The 18,025-nt window shown below is 51.8% G+C and overlaps 1 protein-coding gene across 1 annotated transcript; it reads left to right on the forward strand.

Annotated features, from left to right (window-relative positions):
• Positions 1–2,227: 2,227 nt before the first annotated feature.
• Positions 2,228–17,646, forward strand: LOC105704453 (protein Wnt-10a). The gene is made up of 4 exons (XM_012433670.1): positions 2,228–2,325; positions 7,947–8,200; positions 14,051–14,334; positions 17,122–17,646. The coding sequence occupies exons 1-4, from the start codon at positions 2,228–2,230 to the stop codon at positions 17,644–17,646; spliced, it is 1,161 nt and encodes a 386-aa protein (XP_012289093.1).
• The last annotated feature ends 379 nt before the right edge of the window (positions 17,647–18,025 follow it).

Genomic DNA, 18,025 nt, shown 5'->3' on the forward strand with positions numbered 1-18,025 from the left:
TTAGCATCCAGAAACCGCCCCTCAATCGCACCTTGGTGCGATTAACCACCCAAGAGGATTTGGGGTGATCAGCGCCCGGTGTTGGTCCCCGGAACTGGAGGTCTTCGTCATGATTCAAGATACCTTCGAAGATGAGATCAGAGGTGGAACCCTGGATGGCCGCTTGTTTTAACGTCTGATTTTGGACTGGAGAGAAGGAGGGAAGGAAGGAAGATCTTCCATCAACGGTGGAGCCATAAACAGTGGGTCCAGCTCGCCGTTCTCGGGACCGTCGCGACCGTCATCGGGGCTGTCATCGGGTCCATCGGGCAGAGGTTCGCCGGATCAGCTGTTTGCTCTACGCTCGGGGCCGTGGAAGGCAGAGGAGGAGCAGGAGGAGTAGGAGAAGGTGGTCGAGTCAGGAGGCGTAGTAGGAGGACCCGGAGGGCGAGTTTTATTTTATTTAAGCTTGACACCTCGCGGCGGACGCACACACCGGAAATCGCGCGGCGGGAACCTCGCTCTTCCTGCCGATCCCTCGGAGGTCCAGGAGGTGGAAGGTGTCCGGAGCCACCTCGAGCGAGAACTTGGCCCTTCCCGAGCGGACCTCTTGGAACTTTGAGTATCTTGGAGGTCCAGGAGGTGGAAGACGTTTCGCTAGGAACCACCTCGAGCGAGAACTTGGCCCTTCCCGGGTGGATCCTTTGGAGTCCTAGGAAGCCGAAAGTGCTCCTGGAGTCTCCTCCAGTGGGAAACTCGCCCTTCCCCTGCCAATCTCCTGGAGGTCCTGGAGGTGGAAGCCGCTCCATCTGGAGCCACCTGGAGCCACCTCGAGCTACCTCCTGTGTCCGGCTGGATCCCGATGGCCCGTTTCGGTCGCCCTGGGCTTCTTCGATCATGAGTGCTCTCTCGGATCGCCCACGGGACCTCCTCCCGACGAGGGGACTCCGGAACTCCGGAGCGGACCCCGCGACCTCGACCAGGGCGCGCCCAGAGTGCTCGGGAAAGCCTCATCCAGTGCCGCGGATGTCAGTGAGTCACCGACTAGCGAGTCGCGCGCCTTGCCTCCGGGAATCGGTAATCTAATCTCGGAACTCGGCCGAAACCCCGTTAGAACCCGCGGGATTCGAGGAGAGGAAGGAGCGAGGAACATGGCGAGGGAGTGGAGGACCTGATGAGACGACGGATTCGTCACGAGCTGGACTCCACCTTGGGAGGTGTCGGTTCCTCGAGCGCCAAATCCGAAGGAAGGTGGAAGTGGTGAAGATCGTCGTCCAGGATTTGGCTACGAAGGAAACTCGACGAGTTAAAAAGGATTAAGGATCACTTCGCCTTATCAGATATCCTGGAGCCAGTAGTTTGAGTATCTTCCATCCAGTGTATCAAATATCTTGAAGCCGGTGTTTTTAGAATTCTAGGCCTTGACTATCCTGCTGTCAACTTCTTGACCCACAATCAGCTGTTCAACCATCCACGAATCAGCGTTCTGAATATCAGTGTCAACGTTGCAAACACCCTGGCACGTTTTGACGATCCTGGACCCAACATCTTGACTTGAGATCAGGATCACCCACGAATCAGCGTTTGACGATCCTGGGGCCACGTCTTGAGTCTCTCCGCAGATCTATTCTTTATCTTAAGATCTTGATCTGGAATCACCTGCTCGACCATCCAGGATTCACCGCATTGAACATCCTGAAACCTGGACAACCTCTGCAGGACCTCTGGAGGGTCTAAATCCAGCATCCTAACCAGAGGATCGTCGAGGAGCATCGATCGAGGAATAGAGCTGGGTGCTGCCGATTGGTCTTAAGTGTCTTCGGGCTCCCCAGGGAAGCCCTCCAGGCCGGATGCACCGGTGCATGGGTGCAGGGACCCTCTTGGAGAGCTGACAGCCGTCAAAGAAGCGCCGGTGCCCGGGGCCGGTCCTCGACGCGTGCCGCGCTGATCAGAGAGACCGCTCCGGTGCCCCCAGGACGAGAGACCACCAGAAACAGGACGATAGGGATACCCCAGGCGCGAGAAGGACGTCTCCAAGGGAAAGAGAGGGGTCCTTCCGTGCCGGTGCTTGGGGTGCAGCATCCCTGGACCAAGGGGTGCAGCATCTCTGGACCAAGGGGTGCGTCGCTCTCAAAGTGGACAAACCGCGTGCGAGGGTGCTAACGCGTGGTTCCCTGGGGAAGGATCGGGACTCGAGCTGCTCCTGCCTGGACCCGGAGGACGCCAGGACCCAGAGGACGATGACAGGATGCCTCCGTCCCGACGACGAGTCCTGAAGGGCCCGAAAAGGATCCCCAGATTGCTCCTGTTCATCGCTTTGCTGCTGATGCTCTTCGAACAAAAGTGGTGAGTTGATACTTCGGGGTGAGGAACGGGATTTGCATGTTCTGGATTGAACATCTTCCCGATCTGGGAACGCGCAGAAAATTATTTGGTTGGGTCGATATCACTTCTCATGGTTTCAACTATTAAGTATGGTTGTCGTGTGGACAAATCCTTCCGTTGACATGGCATTCTCTGGTTAATGACTTTTCACTGATCATATCAACTATTGCGATAGATCACGCCGAATGTTAATTTGATTTGCATTTAACAGAAATATTTGGATTATCAACGACGTTTTCAAAAATCCACGAAATGATTCAACTAAACGCTTTAGTTGATCGAAGGAATGTTTGGTCGAGTGGACTAGAATTCCAGTCACTTGTTTCTTTGAAATTAACCAAGTGCAGCCTATCAAATGATTTTGGGTAAATGAAAAGAATTCTTTTTTTGGATAACGAAGCTAACGAGATGCTTTTTGACAAGATCTTGTTGGGAGTTGAAAGGGATCCTCGAGATGATCTCTTGAATGTCCTGATACTGGAAGCGTGGCGCTTGGGCGCGATTAGGATGCTGGACCGCGTTGCGAGGCCTTTAAGGAAGACGAATCCCGAGGGACTCCCTGTCTCGAGTGGGTAAAAGCTTGGGTAGGGATAATGGAGATCGTGAAACGTTAGATCGGTGATGTCTGATCGAGATCTTGGATCTTGACTGGATCGTCTTTAGCACCCGGAAATTTGTAGATGTCTGGAGATATCTGGAAATTGGGTCGGAAGTGATTTTTGAGGGATGGTTCCGTAAATTTGAGTCCTTAAAAAAATTGTTATAGGAGGAAAATAAACGGGAGGGAGCGACGGATACTTTTGGCAGAAGGCAGTTCCTCAAGAAATTCGGAAATATCGAGGAATATTCAGGAATATCTGGCTATCGGGTTACAGGTGCTTCCTCGGGGACGCTTCCGTAAATCCACTTTGTGTCGAAAAAATTGTAACAGGAGGAAGACGAATGGGAGGGAACGGCGGACACTTTCCGCGGGAGAGGAGGGACTCCGAGAGTAGGAGGAATCCCGCGGGAGGACGCGGACCCTCGGGAATTCCTCCTCTCTCCTGTCCAGGAGTCGGCGCGGGATAATGGAGACGTCAAAACGTCAGTCCGGTGACATTGTCCGAGTGTCCGTCGGGCCCGAGACCGATCCGGGGCAAATCGGCGGTGGTCCCGACTCGTCCTCCCTCGGGAACCCTCGCCTTGAGGACGGAGGGGACGAGGCCCCGTGTCCAATTTGCTCGGGGAAAAATTTACGAGCCGGTAGCCCCGCTCGCGGAGAGAATCCGTCAATAGAGGCGTCTCTTTCCGCGACGGACGTCCAGGAGCATCCGAGGAACGTCTCGGCACCTCCAGGAGCGTCCAGGACGTTCCGGACAATGCGTAGGCGCAAATAGGCCATCGGTTCGAGGCGGAAAGCGACACCCGTTCAAAATCGAGGAAAGATCACAGTTTCGGGTCCTTCCTTGATTTTCCGATTTTTCTTTATCCCAGAAAAAGAGAGGAAACGAATGTCTGGAGGGATGAAGATCGAACGGGGTAGAAAACGAGACAAGACGAGTCGTCAGGGTCCTGACGAACTCCTAAAAATGCAGAACTAGGAGGGACTGGAAATAAAAGCCTCGTTTTTCATTATTTTTATTAATATCGTTCAACTATTTCTACGTCTTATTCTTTGGTGCGAAGATGCTGGGAGGCACGGCGAGAGCACATCTTGATGTGATTCGCAGCTGCTCTAAGTCCGGGCTGAGCGATGGCGAGCGATCGAGAAGTCCTCTTCGCTCCTGGATCGAGGCAATGCGTCTTTCCCGGGTTTATTATCCTCGGGATCTCGGGTGTTTTACGAGCCCTTTATAATCGCAATTAGCCGACGCGTTACTGTGACAGATCAACTTTATATGGTGGCCCTTCGACCAGTTGCGCACCTTCTGGACGTCCTCCGTAAAAGGCAGGAACTAATCGTCTCTCCTTATTGTTCTGTTACTCCTGCGACATAATAAATCTACAAATAGTACTATTTCATGGCACTGTACTTACGAGGATCGTTGAATGTAACACCGGGGGCGACTTAGAGTCTATGAGGTTATGTTACGGCCTTGGATTCCCTGAAAATGCAAAGTTCCACAAGGTTAGCTAGACGAATTGTATCTAAATGTGGAAAGAAAGAAGAGATTTGAATATTTTCAAATTAAACCTTCGATTCCGGGATTCTGGGATCGATAAATCGAGAAGGGAAGAAGAAGCGTCCCTAGGTCGGCGATCGATGGAACCTCCTCGGTCCCCGGGCGCTCCGAACATAACCTTGCAATGACTTCCCTGAAAATGCAAATTTCCACAAGGTTAGCTAGACGAATTGTATCTAAATGTGGAAAGAAAGAAGAGTTTTGAATATTTTCAAATTAAACCTATCGATTCCGGGATTCTGGGATCGATAAATCGAGAAGGGAAGAAGAAGCGTCCCTAGGTCGGCGATCGATGGAACCTCCTCGGTCCCCGGGCGCTCCGAACATAACCTTGCGGTGGAGTCCGCATTTTTGCGAGCGAGCTCGCGAAGCTCGGCTTCCTTCTCGCTCTATCTGGCTCTCGAGAGAGTCCACCCAGGTGTATTCCCCATTAAAAGCGAAATTCCATTCCGTGTTCCTCTCATCTCGCCCCGCCTGGGCCGCGGGGTAAATAAAACACGGCGAGCGCCATCTTGGATTCTTCGGACGGCGTTATTACAAAAATGCAGGACATGCGCCCCGGCCGGGCTCTCGTACCTCGTTACCGCAAAAACCGAGGAAAAAGTCGACCCCGGAGAAATGCCCCTCGGATCGATCGCGAGCGTCGATCCGAGGCCGATCTCCTTTCGCGGGATTTATTAGCGAGCCAATTACGAATTGCCCCCGAGATCGGACTCTTCTGCCGAGGGGTCCATAAATCACGCTCTTTGCATGCCCGCTTCCGGGACGCCGCTTATCGCCCCCAAACTTACTTCTCTGCTCGATTTCACCGAAAGAAATGGAGAAACCTGAAGAAAGCTTTCTTTCGCATCCGACTTGCCGCCTATAAAATCTCATGCTCGGAAAGAGTGAAAAAAATAAATACCACCATTCTTGAGGGATGTATGTTCACTTCCTGAACCTAGCGCGTCCATAATTTTATTTTATTTTATTTTTACGGAAAGACATGAAAAATATGACACGTCTGACTTGCCGCTTATAAAATCTCCTCATGCTGGTAAAGAATGAAAAAATATAAAGGAAGATTATTACAAAAGAGGTTAACCCAAATCGCTCAAGAAATGGGACCACCATTATCGAGGGATAAATGCCCACTTCCTGAAACTAGCGCGTCCAACATTTAATATTATTTTATTTAGACAAAAAACATGAAAAATATGAATGAAGTGTTTCTTAAAAAAGTCTTATCGGAGTACCCGTTAATTTTCTGGGCCCACTGTGGGTCTTGCCGAAGAAGCAAAGCGCACACACGGGTGCAGGTGTCGGGGCCTGCGACAAGGTGCGTCCACGGCAATTTGTTCCTCGCGGTGAGATCATTAATCTGCCGAGGGTAGATCATCAATAGTGCAAAAGATAGCCAGGCCACGTTGTACCGGTAATGGGAGCCCTCAATAATCTTCCCGGCTGGGCCCGATGAAGCGCCTCCGCGTTCGGGCCCATTCCCACACTTGCGGGCCCAGCCACTCGTTCTCACTCTTTCTCCCTGCGATTCCGCGACCGTTTCCTCTTTTTCTCCTCCCTGCAAGCCTCATTTCGAACGAGTTCCACGGTAATTTGTACCCCGGATAGCCGGCGACACCCCTAGAAGGCCCAAACTCCGCGGCGCGTTGTGAAGAAGGCCCAGGCCTGAAAAGGTTAGAGAAGTCACCGCGAAGATGCACCGATTCCCTGAAAAAAGGGGAGAAGAGATAACGGAAATGGTTTTCGGGCTATTTTTGGGCCCAAGGAGACACTTGGTTGCTCGTTTAGTCCCGTAGAGATGAAAAACCGAAGTGAGTTTCCTTATTCAAGATGGCCGCCCGAGCGACGCTGCGCTCAGCCTTGTTGGGCCACCGCAAAGCGTAAAATCTCGATTATCCGTCCTCTGTATTCCGGGGGTGGATAATTGTGATAATCTTGTTAATTTTCGCGCGATGTTCCCTGTTATCCCGCTGAAGGGTCCCTGGCCGCGGTTTTCCTAAATTAATTAGTCGGGATAACGCAATGGGCGGCCATTAGGCGAGTGCAGGCAACCGCCGCTTAAGATACCGCCCTAAGAGCCAGTGCCTAAAGACGTCGGTATCAGGGCTGCTATCAGAGCTATTATCAGCTCTTTGAGCATTCGCACCTCTCGACCTTATGCCTCGTAAAGTAACCCCGAGGGAAAGCAGACGCACCCGTGCTTATAGGAACGTCCACCTAGGGCTAGCTTCCATCGGGAGCCACGACAAGCAATTTTCAAGAAGTATTATTAATATCCAGAGATGTTTCAATAATCCAAAAATGGATTTCACAATTTCTCAAGTTTAGAGAAAGATGAATAGAAACACGGACCCTTGGATAGATTTGAAGACTATCGACCTTACACCTCGTAAAGTAACCCTATGGAGAGGCAGATGTGTCCGTACTTGCAAAAAGCTGTCCTTGGGCTCGATTTTTCAGGAGCCATAAAAAGCCATTCTTAAAAAGTATTAATATCCAGAGATTTTTCAAAAATTAATCGGTGGATTTCACAATTTCCCTTTTTTTTTTTAAGGAATGATAAACCTTTGATCAAGGTGGAGAATGTCGATTTTATGCCTCATAAAGTAACCCTGAGGGAAGGCAGATGGATTTGTACTTGAAGCCCACCTAGGGCTCAATTTTTTCGGGAGCCGTAAAAGGCCATTCTTAAAAAGAATTAATATCCAGAGACATTCCGCAAATCAAAAGGATTTCGCAACTTCTCGTGTTTCCATAAGGATAGGTAGGAGCGCTGAACTTTCGGTCGAGGTGGCGGTAGAAGTGGTTTGGGCGAGTCCGGGGAATCCTCTTCTTGCACTCCGGATCCGAGGTCGAGGATCGACCTTCGAGGGCGCACAAGGCCCTCGAGGACATTCATTTAATCGAAGATGGATCCAGAAGCACCGAGAGTCCCCGGCTCGGCTTGTTCGCGATCGGGTATCCGATAAATGGCGGATCCGAGAGAGAGGATCATCGCATACCATCCGCACTGCGGAATTCCTACCGGCTCTCCTGCGAGTCCGAGCCGAATTCCCGAGGCTTCCCGAGAGCTAAAATCACTCAAACCGATCGAACCCTTTCGAGCACCCGTGGGAAGGTCCGTCGATTCGGGAATTCGCGGTATATTCCCCACGAAAGCCCCGGGGAATTCCTCGGAGTGTCCTTCCCGGGTCCAGGAGTCCTTAGGAAAAAGTCCCAGGAAGGACATCCTTTTTAATCACTCGGTGACGGACGAAGCTCGACGAGTATAAGTTTCTCGAGATGTGGTCGGGCTATTTGAGGTTAGGTTTATCGGCCCACGCCGGCCCCGTGGGTCGGGATCAACGGGGGTAGGCGGTCCAGGGTGCAAATGACAAATGCGAAAACGATGGGAGGGTAAAGAAGTCTTTTTGATTACAGGGCAACAGGCTTGATGAGTAATTCAGTGGACGACTGGGTGAGCGGCAGCGCCGTCGTCTGCAATGGGATTCCTGGACTGACCAAGGAGCAGAGGGAACTATGCCACAGGAGCCCCGACGTGACAGTGGCAGCCTTGAAAGGCCTGCAAATGGCCATTTCGGAATGCCAACATCAGTTCACCTGGCACAGGTGGAACTGCTCCTCTCTGACGCCGAGCAGCAGGAACCAGCAGAGCAGCGTCCTTCTTCAGCGTGGTGAGAGTTCCTCTTCAAAAGTTCTTCCTTCCAACCATCTTCTCTCTTCTCTCCAAAATGGCGGCCGCGATACGGACCCATAAAGAAACCGATGAAACGTAAAGGCTAAATTTACACCGGTCACTTATTATTAAAGACTCAGTTTTAACAAATTGTCAGGGTAATGCCAATAAACTTGTTTGAGACTCTCCCGCGTCTCTTGATACACAACAGTGTCCCAAGACGGTTCACTGAGAAAAAAATATCAGTTGACCGAAACAAATATATATATTATTGCCTGAATAACATATAATTGCACGAAACAATTATTTCGTTGAGAAGGAAACTTATATCGTTGATTTAAATTAATTTCCTTCACTCTATCTAACATTACTTTGCGCATATTTTATCGCAGGATGTTGTTATAGCAATGTATATTTCTTTGAGTCAAGCAATTTTCTTTTCTCAGTTTACGATATGCACTTTCCGAAGGTACCGTACCAAGACGATACACGATCGTTTACGCCGACAGCTTAACGAATCGACTTCTTTAGTACGCTAACCAAGTAGTCGGTGTAAACTAAGCCAAAAGATGTTAAGACACCAAGATAATAAAATTGTGTCGGGCGTTGTTTTTAAGAGCATAATAATCGCGATCAGTAACAGTTATCACAAACTTCTAACTGTTCTCATAGCCGTCTATACCAGGTGAGAAAGATGGCCGCCATCCGTTTCTTCCTGTTATGTATTCATCTTTAGTAACACAGCGATAACCTCCATCCTTTTCTTCGTATGCTTCAAATTGACTTCTCGTCGGTTCCTCTTCTTTCTGGACGCACCGTCGATGATGGTCTTCGAGGATGGTCTTCCTTCAGAGGAAGGGGGACCTGGAAGAGGAGCGAGGCGTCACGAAGTCGACTCTAAGCGTAAACCTTAAATCAAAAACCAGACCCGCTCGAAAACCTGACCCAGTTCCATAACAAGAGTGCCGTGACGTATAAATTCGTCCTGCACGTACGTGCGACCGCGGAGGAAACATTTATCGTCCAGGCCGACCACTTCGGGATCGGGAGGAGCGAGAACCAGCGAGCGAGCCTCGACGTTTCTCGCACCTGACTTGAAACCTTAAGGCCCCGCTTTATCTTCGCCGGACCATCTTTATCTCCGTGTCGTTCCATCCCAACTCGCGAGGTGTCGAGATGACGTCTACCAGGAGGTTTCGAAGCGTCGCTAACCGCGCAAAGAACACCGTCAGCGTCGCGTCGGGAGGACCAATCGACGACAGCGCCATCGCTCGAGCTATTGTCGAAGCGGGGATGCACATAGTTCGCATAGACGCCGCAAAACGGCGCCACCACAACCGCGGTTTTAGGATTTAGGAAAAAGATATGGAAAGATCTTGCAGAAGCTCCAAATGTTAAAGATGAAAACGAGTGGCAGCCATCTTTCGTTGACGACGATCTCGATGGTTTTAAATGGATCTAGGGGAACTATTCGATGTGCACGATCACTGTCATTTGCAATGTTCATGCCCTTTACCAGGATTGGTTTCGTCCTAGATCCATGGATTTGATGCATCGAGCCGCGGTACCAACTGAGGCCCATTTTTGTGGGCGATTTTGGGCCCGTTTCAGGATGTATGTCGTCTCGGATGGATTTTGTGCGTTAAAGGGAAGTTTAAAGTAGGATTAGAGACGTATGACCGAAGGTATGGGAGGGTTCTTCGAAGGTCCGAAGGATGAGGCCCGCGACGCGGGCCGGGATCGGGCCCACTCGCGGGGCCTCACCTGCCCATGGGTTTTGAGGAAACGGGACTCGTCCCGGCGTTTCGCAGATTTGCGAAGGTGCACGAGTCGGCGCCGGGGGCCCGATTTGCCGATTATCGGAGTCGTTATTGGGCCCGTTTAAAAGGCAGTAGCTTCCGAGAAGAGAGGGGCCCATTCTCCTTTCCCGGCGAGGCAACCTTTAAATCTTCCTCGCTGGTGGGCACGACCGAGAGCACCGAAAGAGATACTGGCTGTGGGCTCACAAATCCACCGTGTCAAATTCGTCGGGGTCCATATCTCGGGGCCTGCCGAGGTGCTGCGTGTCGTTAAGTCCCTCTTTGCTCTCACTCGGGGCCTTTCTTCTTCTCACTGCGTATTTCGGCCACGGGCGGACTTCCACGTCGTCGTAACTCGGCCGCGAGACTCGGCCGGTAAACGGCTTAATATATTACGAAAATAGCGGGCCCTTTCGCGTCGGGCCCACACACGTCGCGAGAAAACTCAAACTTCCATCGACTGTCCTCTGAGTGAATAATATCATCGCGCTTTACGAGAAAGGAAGACGGTAAGGCCCTCCGCCTCCGCTCGCTAACGTCCAAGAACGACGTAACCGACGCGTTTCATAAACTACTGCATATTAAGGCCCCGCCTTAAGATGGAAGCGTTTTGGGCTCAGCGGTATTCACTTCGGTGAAATTTTTTAGAACGAGAGATACGAACTGACGTTGGACCAATCCGGGACGCCTCGCGCTCCGATTCTCAGACCGCCGAAAAAAGGGCCCATTCCTGACTAGATCCTGGGCTTTCTGGGCCCGATCGAACGGAGAAACTCGAAATTCCTTGGAGTGGCGTCCAACACGGGTCGACCATTCGGCCGTCGAGGGATCTCGAGCAAAACCGTCGAACCCGAGGCCCACCTCGGGGCCCACCTCGGGCCCTCCTCAGGCCCACCTTAGGGCGGCAAGAAGGACGTAAATCGCGCTGCCGGACTCGTCCGCGGACATCTCGGACACACGTCCTGGAGCCGGGGATTCGACAGGGCCTGGTTCGACCGGTAGTACGGTCCTACCTCGGTTGGGCCCTATCGAGCCTGGCGGAGGCTAGAGAGAGAAGGACTGTCCTCCGCCTCCACCCCCTTAACCACCTCCTGTCCACCTCGGTCCCGGTAAACGTCCAGGAGAAGAGGCCCGGAGACGTACAACTCCTGCGGGAGGATTTATTACGAGTCCCCTCGTCCCTCGTCTGTCCACTTGGGCCCTGGTAGCTATCTGCATTATAAAACAGTTGCTGCCAATAGCCGTATATAGAGGAAGCAGTCCCCGTCACCTCCCCGCGACGAGTCCTTATAAAGAACGGCTACCGAGGGCCCTCCGAGTCGCCAACTCGGGGCCCCTGGCCCCGCTCGGGCCCCGCCGGGGAAAAAGATGATAACCTCGCCGCGGTCGATCGACCGACCGCGACACGAGTTATCTCCTCGCGATCGGTGGAAACGTCACCACCTTCCAGTCGACTCGCTGCCCTCGGCAGGATCGATCGGGCCCATTGGGTCTTACGTCGATAGCCATCGAGCTCGCCTTCGCCCGTACTCCTGCCGGCGGGGACCGCAATGGAGTGCCGATCTGCCGAGTCTATTTGTACCTTGCTCGATGGGCCTGAATGGACCCCCGAGTGCCGCCCCGTATCGTTCCACCTAAAGAATGGACATCGACGCTTCCATATTTAAGATCGTCATGGGCCCAAACACCTCGGTGAATTTCTTCCTCCCGGGGGAACAAGATCTCTGACTTGGAGGGCCTTAAAAGGCGAGCCTTGCAAAGAAGCGCCTCCGGGGGCACTTTTCAGATCGCGGAACGGAACTCGTGAGGCCCCTCTTGGGCCCAACGATAAAAATGACGACCTCGTCGGTCAACTAGCAAATCGCAATACGAGCTATCTTCTCGGGACCAAAAGACGGTATGCCAATTTGGGCCTTGCAGACTAACCATGCAAGCCACCTAGAATTGGGCCTGATCGGTGCCGGCTGGACGTAATACAACAATTTGGGTATTAATTAATCGACGCAAAGCCCCGTGGACTCTCGGCACAAGTGGGAGCTGTTACGGGGGCCCACGGAGCATACGTTACGCGTTTTATGAATATTGCTGAATGGGCCTTAGGCCCCTCGAGTACTAGCTTATGGGTAAATCAACGTTATGTCTCGCGAGATATCAGATCGTTAAGCAGGCATTCCCGTTCCGAGGTATCGAAGCGTTTACGACCTTCCTCCAGTCTCAGGCCCAGATAATGCCCATTCCCACAAGGCCCATTCGGGCCCAAAGATGCATTAATGCAAGCTAAACACATCGTCCGCGTAATCGGCTCCCGGAAAGTGTCCAAATCGTCGAAAACAATCCCCTCGGCCGCGGCGCCACTTTTTCCGAGCGGGCCCCGCGAGGGGACGGGCCCATATCCGGCGAAGCCGCGCGTTTCCCGCGTAATCGCGCATAATGCTCCGCGGCCTCATAAATACTGCAACGGCCGTATCGAGGTGAATCGAGCCTCCGAATTAGCCGACGGACCCCCCTCGAGCAGTGTAAGTCCCACCGCGGGATGAGGCCCATCGGGCCCAGCGTGTTCCGTGCCTTGTAAATCGACAGCCACCACCGCGGCCTGATCGGCAGTCAATTGCGGGTCCTCCAGAAGTCGGCGGCAGAAAAACTCTATTTGACGTCGCTTCGTTTACAAAGTACGTTTCGGGCCCATGGCGCGTCCGCGATCGGGGCCCGAGGTCGCCCCCCTCGGACTTTGGCACTGCGTCTTCGGGATCCCCACTGCGAGATCGCTTATACATGCGGCCGGTGGACGCCGCTGCTGATGGCCGTGCTTTTGTTTTGACGGACGCTTGAATAATCCTTCGCGGGGCATCCCGGGGCATCAGAATGCATCGGGGCCCGCGGGGGCCCTTCTACGGAGACCTGGCCCCGACTTCCCGCTGTTAAACGCGCGATTTCCTCGCCACTCGTGTACCGCGCCACGTCGAGGGGGTGTCCTTTGACAACGTCGGCGCGTCCACACCGCGCGTCCTTTCCGCGAGCGGTAAGGAAGCGCCGACACTTTATGTCGCGGCGGAGACTTCGATGCCGGCACTCAGCGGCTCCCTTGGACGCCGCGACATTCGACGAGACGCCAACCGAGGGCGTGCAGACTTTTCGCTCTAATCTCTGCCTGATAATACCCGTGACGGTCATTAGGACGCCCAGCGGTCAGAAAACCCGACGAGATCGGAGATGGCCGGAAGATTCACCGCAGTAATTGTCGGACGCGTCATTTGCGCCCGCAATGGCGCGCCTTGATTGAGCATTGTGCACCGGACAGACGGCAGTAACGAGTTGTCCGCAAGCCGTTGGCAATGTCCATTAAATATCCTGGGAGAGTTCTTCGCCGGTCCCACCGGGATGCGGAAGATCGGGTGGAGGTTTAGTCTGAACTTCTTCCGGTCTTCCACGATGAAAGCGTTTTCATCTAGAAAGAACTTGATTTCTAGAGTCGGGGTTCCCGATGCAGACGCTAATTTCGTATTTTACTTCTTGTTCTTTTAACACTTATCCCAGGTTCATCAGCCATATTAGTTTCATAATCATATATAGTACATGTTGAACCACCACGTTCCGATTCGCAAGAAGTCGCGCCTTTCCTAAAAAATAAGAGGTCCCTCGATCCTCGTTCTCCAGGAGGGTCACCCTTCAACGCGGTGTTCTAGCCTGCAAAACTCCTTAGGTTTAGGATTTTCTCTTTAGGTTTAAGATTCCCGATGCAAAATCTACGTATCTCTGGCTATTTCTTGTTCCCTGAGAAATTATCCTAGATTCATAACGTCCTTCGCAAAATCCGTTCAATATACGTTCCCATTTGCAAAAAGTCGGGAAAGATAAGAGATCCCTCGATCCTCGATCATCCTTCAACCTGACATCCTTGTTCTCCTGGAGGGTCACCCTCCCACGCGGAATCCTTGCGGGCGTTTCCTCGTTGGGTCAGCCGACCCGGCGCGTCCGCTCTTTCCGGATAGGGCCCAGCCCACCTACGCATCCCTGGACCAATCTGACGAGGCTGCGCGCCTTCTCCTCAGGTTACAGGGAGACGGCATTCGCCTACGCGATCTCGGCCGCCGGGGTCGCTCACAGCGTGGCCAGGGCGTGCAGCATGGGTCGACTTCTGTCCTGCGGATGCGACCCCTCCAGCTACAAGGGCAGGACTCCTGCCAAAGCCCGCGGGACCCAGTGGAAGTGGGGCGGGTGCTCGCATAACCTGGAGTACGGGATGGAGTTCTCCAAGGAGTTCCTGGACAGCCGAGAAAAGGCCGGGGACATCCAGTCGACGGTCAACCTGCACAACAACCAAGCAGGACGGCTGGTGAGTTAGTCCTCCAGGTCCTCCGGGTCCAGCTGAGAATCCCAGAGATTATTACCTGAGAAGAGCACTGATAGAGTGCACTGAGGAGCACTGATAAGAATCCAGGAAAAATGTACATACGTTGTTGCACCCCTCGTACGTGGTTTCACGTAAGAAAACGTAAAATGGAAAATGCAACAAATTAAAGAATGCATATTTACATTGGGGCCTTTATTACTTCAGTCGAATGTAATGGCTACACCGTCATTTGCTTTCATTCAATTTTTATGTCGAATGTGATGTGATGGAAGGGTCATTTTACCGTAGTTCATAATAACCAACAATTAAGCATGCAGATTTTCATTTCTATCAGTGGAAGCAAATTTCCCTCCGCCGTGGTTCTTATTGTTTTAGCCCCAAAAACCTATTGTTTCCCTGAATCAGTACAGCAAACTGTACATCACTCGACCGAATATCGACAGTTTCTTTCCCTCTTGCTAGAAATTCATGTCCAAATTCAGTTATTAAGAAACTCGGTAGAGTTTCGCGCTAAATACATTAATACAAGGGTTTAAAGAGCATACCAAGTACTTTCCCTAAAGGAAGCTTCCTCATGGATACATTTCAATCCTACACAACTGCAAGCGTTCAATGCCATTAGTGCAATAATTCCCACCCACCAGATTATCAGAAATGCTCCCCTTTCCTAAAAGTGCGATCTCTTTTTTCCCCTATTTCCGTTTACAGTCCCGTGTGCGAATAATCGGGCGCATACGCGCTAGTCGAAAGTAATCCTCGGCTAACTCCTCCATTCCTCTTATCTCTATCCGTCGCAACTGCAAGTGTTCAATGCCATTAGTGCAATAATTCCCACCCACCAGATTATCAGAAATTCTCCCCTTTTCTAAAAGTGCGATCTCTTTTTTCCCCTATTTCCGTTTACAGTCCCACACGCGAATAATCGAGCGCATGCGCGCTAGTCGAAAGTAATCCTCGGCTAACTCCTCCATTCCTCCTTCGCGAGGTCCGCTTCACCTCCCCCGTTCCCCCATCTCAGCTTTTTAGCCGGTACTCCCCTGCTCCCGCCCGATGAGGAGGGGCAAGGGAGGAAAGGGGAGGAAAGGGGAGACGAGCGGGTCCTCCTCCGTGCATCTCCACGCTCCCTCTCGCCTCGACGTTATTAAGACGGAGCCCCGGGCTGGACCACCCAGCCGTAGACTCATTAACTGTTTTGTACGCGACACCTCTTTGTCTAAAAGAAACTCCCGGCCACCTTCCCGCGCCTCCCGAGCGTTCCTGTTTGCGGGCCAGCTTAGATTCGCCCTTTTTTCCCGGTCTTCGGCTCCTTCCTACCCCCGGCCCCTCGTTTCCCTATCCGCGATTGGACGCGCCGCGGCCTCCTTCCGCCGGGGTTCCCCGCGAGCTCTCCCACGGGACCGGATAGGCTCCACTCCTAATTACCTGCCTGGACCCCCTCGGTGGATCAGGACGCCGGACCCCACGTCCTGGCAGGACGACGGCACGATAAATGGCCGGCGACTCTCGAGGACGGGGCTTCTCTTCCGTCCTCCAGGTCCCCGGGTTCCCTCGGCACCTCTGGGAATCCTGCAGGTGCTGTTTGTTGCACCCTGAGAAAGAAAGGAAATGCACTGGACCGAAGAAATGGTACCTTCGAGTCGTGGATATTTCTTTGAACGGTGCTGCACCCGGAGGGAAATTGATTATTAATTTTAATCTAACCGAGGAAGTATTCGGTTAGTTCGAGGAATTATTATTTGGCTCAAATGAACTCTGATAGATTGAAATGTTACTGAAGTAATATCGCATTCGGCCAGCCTAGTTTGAGTCAAGTAATTATTATTTGAATTAAAGTAATATTTCTCTGGCCGGTGACATTTCTTTCTCGGTGTACCTACGCCACCGCTCAGGTGTTATCAATGACTCTTGCACTGCACAATCTGGCGATAACACATTTTACTGGTTATTCAGTTGTCAGTCGATTTTCATAATTCTTTTCCGTTTTCTCTTTTCTTAAATGAAACTCTTTGTGAAATGTACAACTTCGCACGTATGAACCTGGAAACCTGGTTTTTTCATTTTCCGGTTAATTACTGTTTTTATTTATTTTCGAGTTTTTTAGGTGACTTAATTTACGAAAATTTAATTTTTCGATTTTGTGTATGGTATCGAGAATCTACTGAAACGTTAGTGCGTCATTCCGATGGTTAACGTTTGACACTCAAAGTAATGTCAAAATTATGCAGATGAATAAAAAATAAGAATCCCGAATACACGCGCCGGACGCGTGGGGGCATATTGTGAAAGAATAATCAATAATAATTAATAACATCTGATGATTCTGTATTATATTCGATGCTGGCGACGAAGGATTTTTTTAATCGTGCAAATGTCAACATACACAATTCACTCGTTGATTATTAATTTCAAGCGGTCGCTAGCAACATGCAAATCCATTGCAAGTACCACGGCATGTCAGGAGGCATGTCGAGAAGGAATAATCACTAATAATTAATAACATCTGATAATTCTCTATTAAATCCGATACTGGCCCCGCAGGATTTCGTCAATCGTGCAAATGTCGACATACACAATTAACCCGTTGACTATTAATTTCAGGCTGTCGCCAGCAACATGCAAGTCCGCTGCAAGTGCCACGGCATGTCGGGAGGCATGCCGTGAAGGAATAATCACTAATAATTAATAACATCTGATAATTCTCTATTAAATCCGATACTGGCCCCGCAGGATTTCGTCAATCGTGCAAATGTCGTTGACTATTAATTTCAGGCTGTCGCCAGCAACATGCAAGTCCGCTGCAAGTGCCACGGGATGTCGGGCAGCTGCGAGCTGAAGACTTGCTGGAAAGTGACCCCAGACTTCCGGATAGTGGGAAAGACGCTGAAGGATCGATTCAAGAACGCTGTGTTGGTCGCCCAGAGCAACCTGGGGAGCGTCACCCCCTTGACAAGGGTTAGGGGGTCCAGAAGACGACGTCCGGATAGGCAGAGACAGCGCAAGCATCGCGGAGGACGTCGAAGGCGACCGAGAGACCTGGCCAAGCAGCTCTTCTACTATCAGAAATCCCCGAATTTCTGCGAAAGAGACCCTGCAGCTGACATCCCCGGTACAGCAGGTCGCAGGTGCAACAGGACCAGCGGGGGCGGCGACGGGTGCGCCGCGTTATGTTGCGGCAGGGGGTACAACGTCGTCAGACAGAGACGGACGGAGAGGTGCAGGTGCAAGTTCCACTGGTGCTGCTTCGTCCAGTGCCAAAACTGCACCGTCGAAGAGTGGATCACGGTCTGCAAGTGAGGACCCCAAGGTTAACCCCCCAGGGTCGACCTGGGGCGAGGGTCGAAGCCGAAGCGACCTACGTCGAGGGCCTCCAATTTGGCCAACGCTTTCGAACCTCGTTTCGCAGCCCTCAGGGCACCAATCCCGGTGAAGATAAGTATTAACGAGAGGATGAATTCCCGCAACCCTGAAGAGGTGAACCCCAGGTGCAGGAGGATTCCAGGTTGCGGAACGACCCGTGAACACCAAACTTCTTACCAAAGGGCCGAAGTAGATATTTCCCGAGTAGAGTATTACGCAGAAGTGGGGAGCACGGAAGTGCGGCCGAGCAAAAGGACACTCTAAGTGCACTGAAAGTGCATCTCGCGTTTAACGAACGGCGGGCGTTGGGAAAATT

Source organism: Orussus abietinus, unplaced genomic scaffold, assembly GCF_000612105.2.
Source record: "Orussus abietinus isolate OABI.00-Male unplaced genomic scaffold, Oabi_2.0 scaffold6, whole genome shotgun sequence".
NCBI lineage: Eukaryota > Metazoa > Arthropoda > Insecta > Hymenoptera > Orussidae > Orussus > Orussus abietinus.